This window comes from Hibiscus syriacus, unplaced genomic scaffold (assembly GCF_006381635.1).
Source record: "Hibiscus syriacus cultivar Baekdansim isolate YM2019G1 unplaced genomic scaffold, ASM638163v2 tig00111769_pilon, whole genome shotgun sequence".
Taxonomy (NCBI): domain Eukaryota; kingdom Viridiplantae; phylum Streptophyta; class Magnoliopsida; order Malvales; family Malvaceae; genus Hibiscus; species Hibiscus syriacus.
The window spans coordinates 1617839-1636128 of NW_024063172.1; the positions used below are offsets into that span (position 1 = coordinate 1617839).

At 33.8% G+C, this 18290-nt stretch overlaps 1 protein-coding gene across 1 annotated transcript; it reads left to right on the forward strand.

The window, feature by feature from the left end:
* The first annotated feature begins 6262 nt into the window (after positions 1-6262).
* On the forward strand, positions 6263-9167 carry LOC120169933 (U-box domain-containing protein 5-like). Its single transcript, XM_039177997.1, has 5 exons — positions 6263-6343; positions 6497-6682; positions 6762-6869; positions 6996-8143; positions 8264-9167. Exons 1-5 carry the CDS (start codon positions 6302-6304, stop codon positions 9063-9065), a joined length of 2286 nt encoding a protein of 761 aa, XP_039033928.1. The 5' UTR covers positions 6263-6301; the 3' UTR covers positions 9066-9167.
* Positions 9168-18290: the final 9123 nt, after the last annotated feature.

The window sequence follows — 18290 nt, forward strand, 5'->3', positions numbered from 1 at the left end:
TAGACAAGCCTTTGATATAGAGGATAATGTTTGAGAGACAACCATTTCTCGTGGCCAAGCAATGCAGATAACTTCGCCAGCTTTGGCACATCCACAAATAGCCTTGCAAGCATAAAGGTTGCACCCCAAGATGTCTCAATATCATCATGTAGTTGCAATGCATGAGATAAACTATGATACCATGAGAAATCTTAAAATTTATGATATGCCCGATATATGCACAACCCACTAGGGTACCTCGAATGAAGAATTGACAGAGTTTGGAGCTGGGTCACAGTTTGAGAGTAAGAAGGATGCGTAACTAGATGTGAAGGAGTTTTGTATCAAAGCTCACATGGAATTCACTATATTGGAGTCCGACCAAAAGACATATTTTTTCAGATGTATAAACAACAACGTCGATTGTAAGTGGAAAATACGTGTCTCATACCTACAACGAAAGATATCGTGGGAAGAGACAAGGTTCCACAACATCACAGTTGTAAGTTCAACTCCTTCACATAATACCACAAACACTTAAACTCCGATGTCATTTGTGCATACATGAAACTACTAGTGGAGAAAAATCCAAGGATCTCAGTATCAATGATTGTGGCATCAATACGAAATACATTTGGGTATATTATGTATTATTACAAGTCCTGGATGGCTAAACGGAAAGCTATGACACTACTGTACTGTGATTGGAATTAGTAGTACAATGAGCTGCCACATCTGTTACACGCAATGGAATATTTCATCCCAATGACCATTGTTTGCTACTACATTTATTCTGTATCCACGTTTGATGGACAAGTTATCTATGAGAATAGAGTTTTCGGAGGCTTGTTATGGGCTTTCAAGTCACAAATTGAAGGCTTTCATTACTACAAATAGATGGTTCAAGTGGATGACACTTTTATGTATGACGTATACAAACACGTCCTTATGATAGATGTTGCATAAGATGGTGACAGAAACATCTTCCCCATTGCCTTTGTCATTGTTAAAAAATAAGCTCGATTAAACATGGAATTTTTTGTCAAACTTACGCTCTTATGTTGTCACCTAAGATGGGGTTTGTATGATCTCATACCGTTCACCTAGGTTGTTGGCCACGATTAACAGACCGAGAAGTAGGTAGTTGCCTCCACATATATTTCTTACGTATTACATGAGCCATATTACTTCAAATTCTATGACAAGGTTCAAGAATAGGAAGATAAAAGAAAGAGATTATCAACATGGGCAACTTATTCAGTTTTACCCTTTATTTTTTTTCTTGGTCTTCGTTTAAAATTATATACTTACATGTAACTATTTTTCAGGCTACGTATTACTACAACCGAGTTTCCGTACAAGACTATAAAATTTGAGAAAATATGAGAAGAGGTGTATAACTTTACAGCTGAGATACCCCGGGAAAGATGGGCACATGTATATGACGATCAAGGTAAATTTTATAGTCATATGACAACCAATCTTGTCGAGTATATCAATTCAGTGCTAAAAGGGACTAGACATCTTCCAGTGACAAGTATTGTTCAATATACATACTTCAGATTGGGTAAAGTTTGGGGAGACGAAAGTGCTCAGATAGAGGCAATGCTCAACAAAGGTAGAAATTGGGCTTCAGATATGGAGAAATCAATGACCAAAAATCAAACTCATACAAAATCAATGTATGTTCATAATTTCACCATATTGTAATATGATTATATTGTCCAAACACTTGTTGAACCAGATGAGGGTGGGACTTTTGCCACAAATGGTTGTCCCTTGTTCCCATATCTAATGGGGTAAGGGGGAGGTAAGATAGTAGGATGCCCCCAACACCAGGTTGAAAGCAGCTTCGTAGAAGACCTCCGAATTATGAAATGCCCTTCGTGGGACTCGATCCCACGACCTCAAGGTTAAAACCTTGTGCTCTACCAATTGAGCTGGATAGTCATCTCAAAATAGGTGTGCAACACTAGAACTTCCCAAGAGGTCGCCCATCCTAGTACTACTTTTGCCACATATACTGGTAATCTGAATAAAAGATGGTGTGATTGTAGTTGATTTCAAGCCTTTAGATACTTATGCGCTCACGCGATTGTTGCATGTGTGCATGTGAATGTATACTCATACATTTACGCTGATGATTGTTATAACTTGCATATTATGCACAACATATACAATTACGAGTTTAAGTATCTCTCGAACGATGCATATTGGTCACCTATTGTCTCTGAAGAATGATTGCTCAATCCGCAATTACTAAGGAAGTTGAGGGGTCATCCTGAATCTATACTAATATGGATGGCCCTCAATGAGAGGAAGGTCTACTGAAACTATGTGGTCACTGTAGAGGTGAAGGCCACAATAGGAAGCACTGTCCACATCTCCCAAGATATCAAGCAGAACGATAAATTCTTTGTAATCGTATTCCCATGTTGTACCGATTTTACAAATATCAATGATAATTTTATGAATATTCTTCCCATAAGTGCATGTTTTGATTCTCCTATAAATTTATCAACTAACTCAACTCCTATTTATAGTTAAAATTTTAGGAAATGAATGATGAAACTCATCACCTCGACGTGATGAGTTACAGTGTATTTTTCCTTTCCAATAATAAATTCACATAATATATGGAACAAAAAAATTAGAACTCATCACATTCCACATGAAATATTAAAATATAGGACATGAAATATAAAATATCTCATGAGACTCGTCATGTCAAGATGACGAATTCACCTTAAATTTTAAAAATATCGTAGATCTCAAATTAATTTCTCATGTGCCCTAATGGGCCAAAAAGAAAACCTGACTAAGGGGTCATGGGGTGGCAACAAAGAACTGAGAAAGGGCAATGTGTGGTGTGCACGGCTACGAACCATAGCCAAAGAAATGAGAAGATGAAGAGATGTACAACGACCACTTCCTAGGGACACAATTATGACACAACGCGCCAAAGAAATCCTGAGGGATTTCTCTCTTATGAACAATGACATGCTCAATATTCTCTTTTATGAAAGTTATGAAATCCTGATTAGATAATGGCTCTTTGAAAAGTATAAATATAGGCTTTTCAACTCCTATATTCTGTATATAGGATATAAGAACGAAGGTATCATCCTATGAAACTTCCAAATACATTAAACTCTGCCCTGCGTATAGGGTTAGTAGCAAATAGCAATTTCCAACTTGCATGTCAGTATTATCCCGACGTGATTCGTGAATCTTGTGAGTGGTTAGTATTTATTTTACGTGTCAAAAAATACACTTGTTTTTGGGGTTTTGCTGGTCCTTGGTAGAGACCCTGATATCAGCACTGACAAGGAGAAATAGAAGCACTGCTAAATCCTTGTAAAAATGATTTCAAACCGTTCACACCCACTGAAAAAGACTGAAAAGCAAAGCACAGCGACTGAAGTGAATCGTGACGAAATGGGAGATACTTACTATCTGTAGGCCTTTATAGCGCTAGCAATGCCCGCGAAACTCTGCCCATTTACTTTTTGACTACGACTTGGTTCGTTTACTTAATTCTTGTGTTGATTAGGACCAACATAAATCTACCCCAACTCTTTGTTATGTCTAATTAAATTATTTATGTATCCTCAAACACCTAGTTAGGCTTGTTCAGAACTGTTGGATTGTATAGTGAATTGGTGGCACGTTTTCACTTTTCACTGTTTGCCTTGCAGTAAGAATCAAACTAAGAAAACACAGCATGTTCTGTTTGTTCTCAAGTAACATATATTGGCTATTGAGAGCAACATTTTCTACATTATTAAAGTAGGCAAAAACAAAAGTTTCAGATGGACATGGCGTCAATCGAGAATTGACAGGAGAAAAGTCTTTTCCTGGCTCACTTCCAGGCCCCCAGCAAATTTAAGATTTTTTTTTTGGAAAAAAATTATATAGGAATTTAATTTTATGATAATTGTCAAAGTTATTTTTTATGATAATTTTATGATGATATTGATAAAGTTGCCGTCATGTGAGTAAAAACCTTGTGCTCAAAATGATTGTCAATTGTCCATGATATTGCAGGTTGATGGCAGCCGTTGGTTACTTTGATTTTATTATAATTTTGTGTTTAAGTGTTTAATTATGATAAAAAAAATATCCACATAATTATTTTGAGGTTTACATATTGACAAAGAATTATTCTCATCGTTTTCGTCTAACGAAATTTCATTTTCATCTTTAATTTTTTTTATATTTATTACTAATTTTAAATCTTTAATTTCATGTTCTACTTATAAAATTATAAATTTTGTTTTTCTATAAAAATATATTATTATTTATATGAAAAAAATCTAATAATATGTTAAGCCTCATTTTAAGTTAAATAAAATTTGATTCTATTTTATAATAAGATTATGATTTGCAGGGGCGACAGGGGTATACTGGATACATTATTTTATTGTTGGACCCTGTTTCAAATTATATAAACTTTTAATTATATTTACCTTTTTAAGATTGAAAACAATTTTTAAAGCGCATCACATTTTCAAAATATGTTTCTATTTATTTATAAAACCCAAAACATAGTTTATATTTATTTTAAAGATTGAGAATTTTGGTATTGTAAATTTATATTTTTCTATTAATTTTTTATTTTGTATAAATTATAATTAAAATTAATTTTTTTGTGTCTAAATAAATTTTCGTTAAAAATAATTGTTTAATGTAAAAAATATGTCAAACTACACGTATCACGTTTAGATTTAAAAATAATATTTTATTTTAAAAATAAAAATATAAACATGACACGTGTCATTTAAAAAAATTTAAACGATAAGCACTAAAAAATATAACATAAAAAATATTATGCATCTACTTTTAATAAAAAAATTAAACATAAAAAATTAATTTTAAATGTAATTTAATCACTTATTTTTATTTAATCACTTATTTATGATACGTATAAAGTAGATAATTTTAAGAATAATTTTTATAATTACAATTTTCTTTCATTGTAATGCAAAAAGAGAAATTGGAAGAGTTGAAAGGATGTTGTAGCCCGTCGACTGATTTTTTTATGTATTTATTTTTAGACCAATTAAGTCCAAAGTCAAAAAAATATATCTTACTTTATTTGTCTTTCAATGTTCCTTCATTGCAAATACTTTCATAATCAGTAAAATGAAAATGAAATGAAGAAAGATAACAGCTTTTTTATTGGTAAGTTTTATTTTCCTGATGTAAAGATTTTCTTATTATTTTTTCATTTTTGGTTTTGGGTTTTCTTGGTTGTCCAAGGGTTCTAAGCCACAGTTCTAATTGGCAGCCATATCGTTGTTTATTGGAGGAATTTCCATTTCTGGATTTGTCTTACTTTTTTCAAGCTTCTGTTTGTACTACTATATTTATCTAAGATCGTGGACATGGTTTTTTTCAGTGTTGGGGTTGTCAGAGAGGGCAAGAAAGTGGTTTTTTTAGCAAGAAGATCATGCAATCGGCTTGGTCATCTTTAAAGCTTTTTTTTTTCTTTCTGAACTGTTGTTTCCTTTTTCAGCTTGCTAATCTATGGTAGAGATGCAAGCAAGACAACTACTTTCGATCCCTTGAATTCTACCTATTGTTGTTCAAGTTCTGTATATCTGGTGTTTGTTAAATAGCTTCAATAATACACATACAGAAAAGAAGAAACTTCTCTTTTATCATTGTTGTAGGTGAGTTTTCTCTTCCCCTTCCCTTCTGGTTGATATATATATATAATTAATGGCTTTGCATCGAATTAAACCACATGCTCCACCGCTTGTGCGGTATCGTCAATTCCTTTGAATTTCATTCTTGCGAACGTACTCCCAGGCGGATACATAAGGCGTTAGCTACAACACTGCACGGGTGGATTTGCACAGCGCCTAGTTTCCATCATTTACGGCTAGAACTACTGGGTATCTAATCCCATTCGCTCCCCTAGCTTTAGTCTCTCAGTGTCAGTGTCGGTCCAGCAGAGTACTTTCGCAGTTAGTGTTCTTTCCGATCTCTTCACATTTCACCAGCGCACAACCAATATGGATAATCCTTTTCATCTTTTTGAGAATTATATCATTCATTGTATTAAGTTTCAACAAATTATCCGTCTAGCTGTAGAGTTTAATGCTCTTAACCTTATGATCGTGGGATCGAGTCCTGCAATTTATAATTTTGACTGTAGTAGGTCTTCTACGGAAACCCTACCTCCTCTTACCCCGTTAGAATAGGTCAGCTAATTTTTTATTGTATTCTAATCTATTTACCTACTTGACGTTAACGTATTTTATGTTTCTGTAATCAGGAAGCAATCTTTTGTTTGGGGACTGAATCTGCAGAAATAATGGAAGTAGTCGAGATTCCGTCATATCCGACTTCCTTTAAGGTACAATTCCCTAGTGTGATTCTATTTGACCACCAGCGGCGTATGTATGTATGTATGTGTGTATGTATGCATGCATGTATTCAAACAATTCTTCCTGTATTTGTTGGTCAAAGTTCAAATTCCATGCCCTCATATTGTCATTGATGATTGTAGGTGCATTGCATGATGTGCACAGAACTTCGCAAGTTTGTTGATAGAATTACAAAGATATTTCCCGATATCGAAGCTGCTCGACCTAGATGTTCCTCCGGAATAAAGGCACTGTGCTCGCTGAACGGTGCAATCTACAGAGCAAAGTTACTTCTTCAATACTGCAGTGAATCCAGCAAACTCTATCTGGTATGTTTTAGTTATTAATTATATAGTTTTGTGATTGTAAAATATACCCTTTGGTTGATTTCTCTGCAATTACTTTCAGGCAATAAGGACTGATGCTATAGTCTCGAGATGTCGAAAAACGAAGAATTTGTTGGAACAATGTTTATGCCATATTCAGAGTATGGTTCCAGTTAAGTTGGTTGATGAGGTTTGTCAAATTACATGTCTTATTAATCTTCTATTTACCGTTCCATTTTTACCAACGATTTATTGTGTTTTCATTTTTCAAGATGTCTTGTCCTTTCTTCAAGTTGGTATCGAAATGTTATTGCAGATCTCTCAAATTGTTGATGATCTCCAAGCTGCAAATTTTTTCCCAGATAAATTTGAAGAAGAGGCTGGGAAAGTTGTACGTGAATTACTCCAGCGAGGAGCTGCGGCATCGGATTCAATGGAATATGCTGAAATGAAAGCTCTTCAAACTGCAGCATCAAGACTTCATATCACTTCTCTGAAAGCCATCTCGATAGAGAAAGAATCTATAAAGAAGTTGCTTGAAAAAATCAGTGAAGGTGATCAACAAAAGAAGATCTTGAAATATCTTCTATATCTGTTAAGGAAGTATGCTAACTTGATTATCGGAGTGCAAACAGACAACACTAGTGATCGGAATGGAGGAGTCTTTGCAGCGCATACTCGCTCCACTGATGTCAAGTCTCATTCGGAATATAAGCAGTATGATGCTCGAGCAGAATCGTTAAATCGAGCTACAATACCTCCCAAGGAATTCAAGTGCCCCTTATCTTCAAGATTGATGTATGATCCTGTTGTCATTGCTTCTGGACAAACATTTGAAAGGACTTGGATCCAGAAATGGTTCGATGATGGTAACGAAACGTGCCCCAAAACCGAGATGAAACTGGACCATCTTTCATCGACCCCAAATGCTTCCTTGAAGGATCTGATCACAGAATGGCGTGGGAAATATGGAATCCCCATCCAGGACCCAAGCATGCAACCGGAAGTGCTTCCTTCATTGGAAAATTCTTCCACTTCCATATCTAGTTTAGGCAGTTCTATTAATGATCTGCGCTTTCCATTAGACATCAGCAACATATCACTTGGATCTTTAGATACTAGTTATACTTCGGATGGATCTCGGAACAGGATTGAAGATGGCTCTAGTTTGATGCCTGAGAAGACCAGTGATGATCTTAGGCTATATCGATCTCTCACACAAACGGCCGAGACCAATTTGGAGTGTCTTTCTGGCCTTGCCGAGCTTGATCGAGAATCACAATACAAGATGATTGAAGACATTAAAAACCATCTGAAATGTGATGATCTAGACTGTCTTCATTTTTCGTCGAAGAATTTCATTGAGCCCCTGATCAGATTTTTGAGCAGTGCTAATGATTTGCATGATATAAGAGCCCAGAGAGCTGGATTTCAGTTGTTATCAACATTTCTGAGCAAAAACAGGTAGTTTTCATTCCACAAGCATCTGTGGCTACTATCTTCACGTGACATGACATGTTTAAATTTTTGAGCAATTGATGGGTTGCTGGTGTCTGTGTTCACTGTTTTCTGAGCTTCTTGCAGGAATGGCACACGATACTTAAGTGAGGATGCATACAGCATGTTGTCATCGTTTATCAACTCGGAAGTAACTCAAGAGGTTCTTGACATTATGTTAGTATCGTCTGAACACAGCAGTTGTGGGTCTAAGATATATGCATCTGGTGCTCTTGTTTCCATGTTAAACATTCTCGATTCGAACATGAAAGATTTCCGGGAACAAATCCTCAAAATTTTGCGTAATCTGTCCTCCTCTAGTACCGATATTTGTTCCGATTTGGTGTCTTCAGAGTGCATCCCGAAGCTTGTTCCATACTTACAAGACACAACACTCGCAAGGCACTGTATAGTGGTGTTGAGAAACTTTTGCAGTATCCAAGAGGCTAGGACTTGGATCACTCGAACATCTGGATGCATTGCTTCAATCGCTACGTTACTCGAGACCGGCGATCACGAGAGTCAAGAGCATGCATTGGCTATTTTCCTTACATTGTGCTCGCAAAGTATCGGATACTGTCACTTAGTGATGGATGAGTGTAGCATATTTCCTCTCCTTTTTTTCATATCTGCTAATGGAAGTGAAAAAGGAAAGGCGAGTGCAATGGAGTTGCTTCGGCAACTTAGGGATACCAAACATGATAATGGTGATGATGAACACAAATGCTCGAACTCCAACAACATCGAATCCGAAGAATGTTCTAACTCCAACAACATCAAATCCGAAGATGCTAACGATTATTCCAAGGACAAGGTGTCTCGTAAGACATTTTTTGGAGTGAAGTTACCAAAGTTCTCAAGAACTAGTGCACCAGAAAAGAAGAAATGAAACTAGGATTTTCCTGCTCTGACAATATTATGGTTAACAAAAATTTGTCTGGTTAGATTCTTTACCCTTGCCAGGGATGGATTTGCTTTTGGGATATGGCTACTATATCTTCATAATGTAAACTAATTGTAATTAGCAAATGATTATGTCACCTATGATTTAGGCATAAAAGAGATAACATTTTTTTCTTATTATGGGCTAGGTTTCTACAATGCCCACAACTCTTATTTTCTTTGGACGTCTCTCGAATATTCATATCATAATGAATTCAAGTGGATTTTGAACGATTTTCCTCCCTTAATAAGGACGAATCTGGTACAATCAGAAGTCAATTTTGAACCTCATCCGGGTATTTCTCATTACCTACGGTAGGGAACTCAAATTCATATACCTTAAATATTTATAAAAGTTGATATACGGGGTCTACAAAACGGTTATAATCTTAACGGGTATAAGAGCAAGATGCTATGACATGGGAGCATGGATATTTCATAGCTTGAAAAAAATCACAATCACACCACCTATTTTGTAGATTAACTCTAAACAAGTTAGTTTCAATCCCTTAAAGAGGTCGTGGCATTTGTGTGACACGAAATAATTCATGGGTTCGAGAGAAGTTTATTACAGACATTTCATTTGATGCAATAATTTTTTTTGTGTAGATCTGCAACTAATGTTGAGTGATAAGTATGGTCGTTTTGCATCAAAGTTAGAGTTTATCCCCCAAACTTTGCAAAAAGCGCTCCTAAACGAAAATAAATCGTTTTAATTAAAGTTGTTATTGGTAAATGGCGCCTCCTTTAAGGTGGAATTGATAGCCTCAGTCAAGTTGGTCGTCATGTGTCCATATCAATATTCACTATCGTGTGTATTTGTCCACATTTCTTTGTTGATTAGGCTGATGTAATTTTACCGTTGCTTCCTTGCAAATCTTGAAGTATGGACTCAAACACTTGAGATAATAGTTCGTAACCTGAGCGTCAAATGTAATACTTACTGTTAAGTTCTCATAAAAATGAAAATGATTGAGAAATGAAATTAGACATTGTGATATACTCATGTGCATATGTAATTGGCACTCATCATTTTTCTTGAATTTTCCATGATAATTTGTAGTAATATGTCAGATACAGTAACAATGTTGGACATAGGGTGGCTGCCACATTGGACCCAAAGACTTTATTGTTGCTTTGATCCCAGCTTCGCGATCTGAAATGACATAGATTTTTCCCTCGTGACAACATTTAAGTGTAAGTTTTTGAGAAAAAATCCCAAGAATCTGTATATTCTCCTTCAACAAGGGTAAAATCAACTAGAACAATGTTGCGATATTCATCTTGGACTGCCAATAATAAAACTTTCTTGTATTTTCCATACAAGAATGTTTCATCAATTTGAGCCACATACTTGCAGTATTTCACAGCATTGATGCATTGTGGGTAAGTCAAAAAAAGCCGATAGAATTGGCATCGATCGCAAAACACTCAATCATTGTGGTATGCATGGTAAGTTTCGAAGTTTACTATTGTCTCATGATTCAGTTTGCACACTACCCTAAACAACTTGGTAGCTCGTTGTAAGATTAATCTCACTCGCCGTGAAGTTTTTTAATGGCATTTTGTTTTGCCTTCCATGCTTTCTTGTAGGATACGATGTACCTATATTGAGACTGTATAGTTGAAATTAGCACCACAATAGCTATATGAGAGATTGCTTTGATCATGGGCATGATAGCTTGACAGATAATGTCAGAATCCAAGTTGGAATAGTCCTAGTTGATCCCTCTAGCACAACATGTATGAGGACCTTTGTATATTGTTAGTTCTCATATGTTGTTTTTTTTTTCCTCTTCAATACACGAACCATCAAGTTGCATATGTTATCACGTTGGACATAGTAATAGATATATTTTTTGGTGGTGGATCGGTCGACTCTGGAGTGAACAAAATTACGAATGTTGTAATTCTTAATTGTAATCATCACTTCTTCTTTGGATGGAAACTCTATTCGAATATATAACTCACCATCATTGACTGATGAGTTAAATTCGTAGTCACCAACATTAGGTATATCCGTAAATTATGGCATGTATATTGCACTATAGTTAACTTCATGCATGTGTGATGGAGATTTCGTGTGTACCGTATTTGTGGGAACTTCATCTACATCATTATCATCGGAGTTTATGTTGAACTGCGATGATTTTGGCTCAACGAATAGTCCAGTCAGTATCATCCGTACCTGGCTCACGAAGAGGTTCTTCTGGTGGAGATAAGGGTTCCTCTGTGATGTTAATATTTAGATCGAACAAGCTGGTAGTTGAATGCCTTCCACTTTAACTTGAAGGCATCGTGTCGTACGGGTTTTGAAATGGGTGTTGTGTCGCAGACATCTCTATATTGAGGTCGAAGAAGCTCGCAGTTGAACGTCTACCCTGAAACTTGTAGGCATCATGTCAAATGGGTACTGAATAGATTATTGTGTCTAGGCCATCTTCATATTTAGGACAAAGAAATTGGCGGATGAATGTCTTCCCCTTGAACTGGAAGCGATGTTGTCATACGGATTGTTCGTGAAGCCATCTTGGTGGAGATCGTAACAAGTTGCTGATGAATGTCTCCCCATTGAACTTGACGGGAAGATACTAGGATGTGACTTTCTCATTAATGAGTTAAAATCATTACACATTACTTGAGTTGAGATGTTAACTTGATCAGCTTGTTTAGTCAGCCCATAGTGTGAGCATAATGACATACCACGAAACACAGACACTTCAACAAATGTGGCATACATTTGTGTATCAGCGTCTGAATTTTTATTCTGAGCATTAACTATCATGGCAACATCGTCATCGTTAGAGAGTTCGAACGTTGTATAAGTTAACGGAAATAGTGCAATTGAAAATCTGTACTGAAGTGATGACAATCTTCTAATACTTCCAACATGAACCTTCCTTGAAATTTTAGTGATCAGCTTCTAAAGAGTTATGTTTCTCATGAAGGATATTCTGACTAAATTATTTGATGCGAAGACAACGCCAGTTTCATTTTCCCGAATTTCTCCATTATATTAAACAATAGCTAAAATACACCTCATTTTGAGAGTTTGAAAGATTGAGAGTCATATATAAAAACAATAACTGAAATACGCATAATTAAATAAATAGTATACGAATTAAAATATAAATGTTAAAAAATAAAAAAAATAATAATTTAAATAACATAATTTAATATTGTTACTGTATTGGTAAAATATCTCGAGATATAATCTCGCCTTCCATTTTAAACAACAAAAAAATACACAATAATTAGTACAATAAAATTTGGTCAAATAATTAATATAAAATAAATAAATATAATAATTTTATCTTCTAAAAACTATAACAAAATCTACTTAGTTGATAGAAAAAATAATGTTAAAGTAATTTTAGTGTAGTTTGATGTTTTCATTTAGGGTTATTTATAGACGAGGGGAGTATGACCAAGAGAATTGACTCAGGTAAAATGGAGTGTGCAATAATTCTGGATAATGGAATGTGCGCCACATGATTCGTGTCTTCCCTTCACGTGTCAAATTTCTCAACGAAGGTGCATTTCATGATATGTATTTTTCCATCATGATACCAGCTCGGACAAAATCCTGCGAATGCGCGCCTCATGATATGCGTTTTTGTAAAAAATGTGCTAGATCAGTAATATTTGAAGAAAAGATGTTTGACAAATAGTATTTTGTTGTTAGGGTGTTATTTGGGTAAAATTGGCAGCAGACAATGGTCTAGGGTAGTGTGGCCCCGCCCGTGGCCGACCCACCCATTCATATCAAACAGAGCCAGCCTTGAGGGTGAAGCAGCTGAGCATACTCGGTGGTGGTGGAGGACTGATTCCCCATTTCATTGTTTTTGGTGGACCACATTTCCCAAAAAGCCTAAACATTACCCCTTCACAGTCTCTATGGAGTCTACTTAGATCATCGGATCCAGATTTCAACATTTTATATAAATTAAATCATTATTATTATATTATATTAACAATTAATTGAGTTAGTATAATTACACACTAAATACTTATGTAATGTTAAGAGTTCAAATCATGACGTTTGTAGATAGAGTAAATATCGAAAGGATTATCCCTATAACGAGCCTCTATAAAATTCAATCCATAATAATCGATTAATATATCAAATATCGATAGATAAAAATTATCGTTAATTAATGATGCTGACAATGTGAATATAATTTTTAAAACAATTTAATAATTTTTAGTTAAATGATGTATTGTATTTTTTAGATAAGTATCAAGATTCATACTTACATAAATATTTTTAATCATTCGACCGATTAATGAATCTATAAATAATTTAAAATTAATTTTATAGAAGTAAGATTTTTTTATTAGATCTTTTAGTGTCACCTATACAATGTCGTCTTTTTATTTTATAAACTAAAAATAGAAGGTTGGTAAAGTGTTGGGTGTAGTACCACTATCTAGAAATACGAATAATTTAATGGCAATAACAGTACTAAGTTTACGTCCACGAGGGCTGTCATTAGAGTGGAGACCGAATTGATTGATTACAACAATTAGAGGGTGTAATAAATTAGATTCCTGCACGTTTGAATGATGACCGAATAAAGAAGACGGAAATGATCATCTATTCACGCCTAGCTCAGCAGAGCAAGTGAGCTGCATGTGGATCCCATGGATTCTCTCAATAAATATGGTAGAGAGAAGGAGAACAACTAAAGGTTCAAGCTCCAATCTCCTCATTTTGTGTGTAAAATGGGGTTAGCTTTCTTTTTTCCCGATAAGGTTATAGGCACCCCCCATTCCATTCCCTTGATTTTCATGCCTTATGGTCAGGTTTTTTTTTAATCCCAACATAGCAAAAATTTAAGGATTAATATGAAAATAAATATCTGAATTGTAACTCGAATTAACTTGTAATGTCTAAACATTATTTTATTAAAAATAAATGTCTAATATTTTAAACGTTATATTTTTAGGTGTATGGACCATAACAACTATTAAATTTGATCGTTATCTACATGTGTCACGTTTATAAATTTTTTTAAAAATATATTATAATTAAAAAAACCCAAAAAACCCTAAAATTTATTTCTTTCACTGTCGATCGGTCACCGTTAGTTCATGATTGTTACCGTTGACACTATCATAATTGTCTCACTGCCGCGATATAAACTCAATCCCCGATCCACTTTGAAATTACATCAATCTTCGTAAAAAGTGTCGCGAATGATCATCAAATTTTTAAGTTTTCCTTCGTTCTTTTCTGATGATTTCGATGAGTATAATTGTCCTTATGTTACACGACAACCACCATTGAGTTTCTCGCCTTGTTCCGAAACTTTGGTTCGTAACCAAATTGTAAATTTTGAAAACTTGGTGGCCAAAGAACAAAGATTGGAAAAGTTTAGGGACTAAAAGGATATTTTTTTAAAAGTTTAAGGACCAAAAGTGTAATTTTTAACAATTGTGTATTTTGGCATGTAAATGAACTTTTCACTCCCAAGAATGATGTTTGTGTAGAAATCAAATTCTTGATCCGGAAATTGTGTTAAAAACTACAAAGTGTTAAAGTATAGTAAAAATTTGGTAAATCGGATTAAATAAAAATTCTGGAAAATTTTGAAGGTTATTAAATTAAGCTTAAAAATATTATTTCCACATGTTAAGATGATGGAAATAATATGAACCATTGAATTTGAGAATTTATCTCCATGTTCATTTTGGATCGTTGGATGAAAATGACAATATTGAAATTTTGGAAAGATTGCATGAGCAAAGTTGTAAAGGGTAAGAATTTTGGTTCATCTTTGACTTTATAAGATGATAAGTGTTATGTGGCTTGGTATGATGTAAATATAAGGATTCATTTATGGCAAATTGTCATTTCTCAATTAAATAAATTTTAAATTCATTTAAGCTTAAATACATGATAAATTAACATGAAATTAAGGAGAAATTTGATGAAAGTTGGGTATTTTCCTTCCCTTAGCCGTGAGCTTCATGGAACAAGGTAAGAAATTATATTTTGCATTTTCAAGCAATTTCCTTTGGATTTTGGATCGATATGTGAAATAGAAAATTGTTCTATTCAGAAAACGCTATCATTTGGTACCATTATTGCATGCTAATCTTGCATGTGTTCAAAGATGCCAAATTCTAGGGTTTATGTTCATGCTAGGGTTTTAAGAAATGATGGATTTTGATGTTATTGAGGTTGTAGAATCATTTACAAGCTTGATTGATGATTAAAAACACTTATACAAGACATTCATGCTCATGATGATTTCGGCCTAACCCTACATTTGGGGAAAGATTATGATCTGATACAATTAAGTTAGGGGTTTGATTGTAGAGGTCTTGAAACGTTGAACTGAGGTTGATTTCATGCTCGAATCAAGTGAAAACCTTGAAACCCTAACCCCTAAAGTGTTCGACCCTAAGGAAGAAATTAGGGAAAATTTGAGAAAATTTTTTCCTAAGCTTAGAAATGATATTTGGAAGGTTCTACAAGCTTTAGAAATTTATTTGGGCCAATTTGTAATTTTTTGAAAGTTAAGGGGCCTATTTAACAATTATGAAAAGTTATGGGGTTAATATGTAATTGTTAAATAGTTGTTTTACTATGCTTGAAATTTATGTTATAATGTTGAAATTGATGTTAGAATGTGAAATTGGGTCATTTTGGGAAGTTGAGAAAAATTGAGGATAAAATCATGAATATGGAAAAGTTGGGAACTTAAATGAAAGTGTTATGTGAAGTTTGGATAAATTGGATAAAAAGGAGTTGGAATGGTTAACTTGAAGTGATAAAGTCAACATTTATGTTGTGACATGTAAATTGTATCGAATGAGCATCCAAATATTTTTAGGAATTTATTTTTCATTGTGGGCCTTAGTGAGATTATAACATATGGTTTGAAATGTATATGTAATGATGTTCATTTAGATTATGATTGAAGTCAAGATCAAGAAAAATTAAAGTTAAGGATGAATGTGAATTTCTAAGGAAGATTTGCAAGCTAAGGACGGCAGATGAGTGCATATGTAATTCGTATTTATACTATGGTACAAATATTGGCTTGCGATGAGCCAATGACGGAGTTACAATGGTAGGAAGTGATTTCTAGATGTTATTTGATTTGTGGTTCAAACATATATGTTCATTGGTGATCTAATAGAATTAGTGAATAAGCTGAAAATGCAAGTTGGTGAAACTTGTCTATAAATTTTATTATGAACAATAAGTTTAGAAAATCACCATAAGTTCTACATAAATGATTAGAGGGTGAATCTCATACCTTTGTATTTTTATACCAGACTAGTTTTTTTTAGAAAAAACGACAACTAATTTCGAGGAGTATAAAAAAAGTAATGATTAATCGAGGATAGGTTAGAAAACAGGGCAACAGATTCTACTCAAAAATAGCTTCTGTAAGTCAACTTTGAAAATCCACTATAAATTGTACATATTGAGCTAGAAGAAGTGTCTTACATGGTTCGATTCGTATTCAAGTCTAGTTTTCAATGGTATAGACATAATAATTTTTGAGTGAGTAGATTAATACAATAATATTTCTTTAAAGGTAGTTCAAAGTATCAGAATACGAAATTGTGATGAACTTCTTAATAAAGCAATTTAAAGCAGGGGCAAGCTTAAAGCTTAGTGATGCTTATATTTTTTACTTGTATAAATAGTGTTAAAGCGAGTGTGTTTACTATGTACTTATATGATATGAGGACGCTTGCGATGAGTCAACCTCGAGTGTTTTTACTAGCATGTTTTGACGCATTCTGAAGTATTTTCATAAATTTTATGAAAATGATTTTATTGAGGATTTTAAGGTATGAACTGCCCTAAAACAATTGGATGTATTTACTCTATTTAGCATCTATTGTAGTTTAATAATAAATGCTTAATCTACGTTTTGGGATATAACCGATATATGTATATTGAGAGTCATAAGTTCATTTCGACATTCTTTGAGTATGATAGTTATCGATCGATTTTGTTAATGCATTATTGCATTTTCCTACCAGTACTTTGTGTACTATGACACTATGTGTGCAATGATTGTGTTCATAATGAGCACTTGTTACCTTGAATAAGGTGGTTATCGATCAATTTTGTTTATGCATTTGTTGTATTTTCGTATTAGTACCTTTGCGTACTTTCGGCACTATGTGTGCATTGATGGTGTTCATAATGAGTTTTTGAATTACCATTTCGATATATTAGTATAGTTTTGCTATTATTACGATGCATATACTTTCGTTTAGCACTTATGTGCAATTTATGTACCTTACATTTTCATCTGTCATACATTGGGTCGTGAATGGATATTTTGTAATAGATCGATTGATAAGTATGTTATGCATATGAAATAGTATTTCATAGGTTATGTGACGGAAATTTAGCTTATTAAGTAAGTTTTATGCGTTTATATATATTTTATACGATTTAATTTGTATTTTGATCTTTTATGGCTTACTTATGCTTTAATATGTTTTACTTACTCTTCATATGCCTCACTAAGTGTATACTTAGCGTGTGATGATTTTAACGCGTATGTAAAAGGAGTGAGTTGAATAAGGAGCTAAGCTTGGTAAAAATCATCGAATATTACTTATCGGTATCAGTAATGACATACTACTGTTGTTTTTAAATTTTTAGTTGGCATGTATACGTGTAAAAGAGTTTGTATTGTTTTAATATGGGTTTTGACACATGTTATAGTAGAAGTATATTTATTTATTAAACCGTTTTATTTAAAGAATCAAATTTTACTAGTTTTCAAGTACAAAAACATTTTAAAAGACATGTGACATTTACAACTCGTGTATGAGGACGTATACGAGAAATGGGTGCTACATAGTGACCCTTCACCGTTGGATGCAGTGGATGAGAGGGAGAGGGAAGACACGAGGTTGGTGTTTATTTCTTTGATTTTTTTAAATAATAATTTTATTATTAAAAAAATCAACAATATGTACCTAAATATAATGAGAAAACGTATGAACTTATTTTAACGAAAAACTTTTAGATAGCAAAAGTAAATTTGAGTTATAATGTAGACAATTATTTTTGTATTAAGCCAATTTTAAAAGTATAAATACCTCTAATCTATACAGGTATGAATAATTTAATAATATTATTTTAAGATTTTAAAATAATAATATTAAGTTTTTTTTAATAAATAAT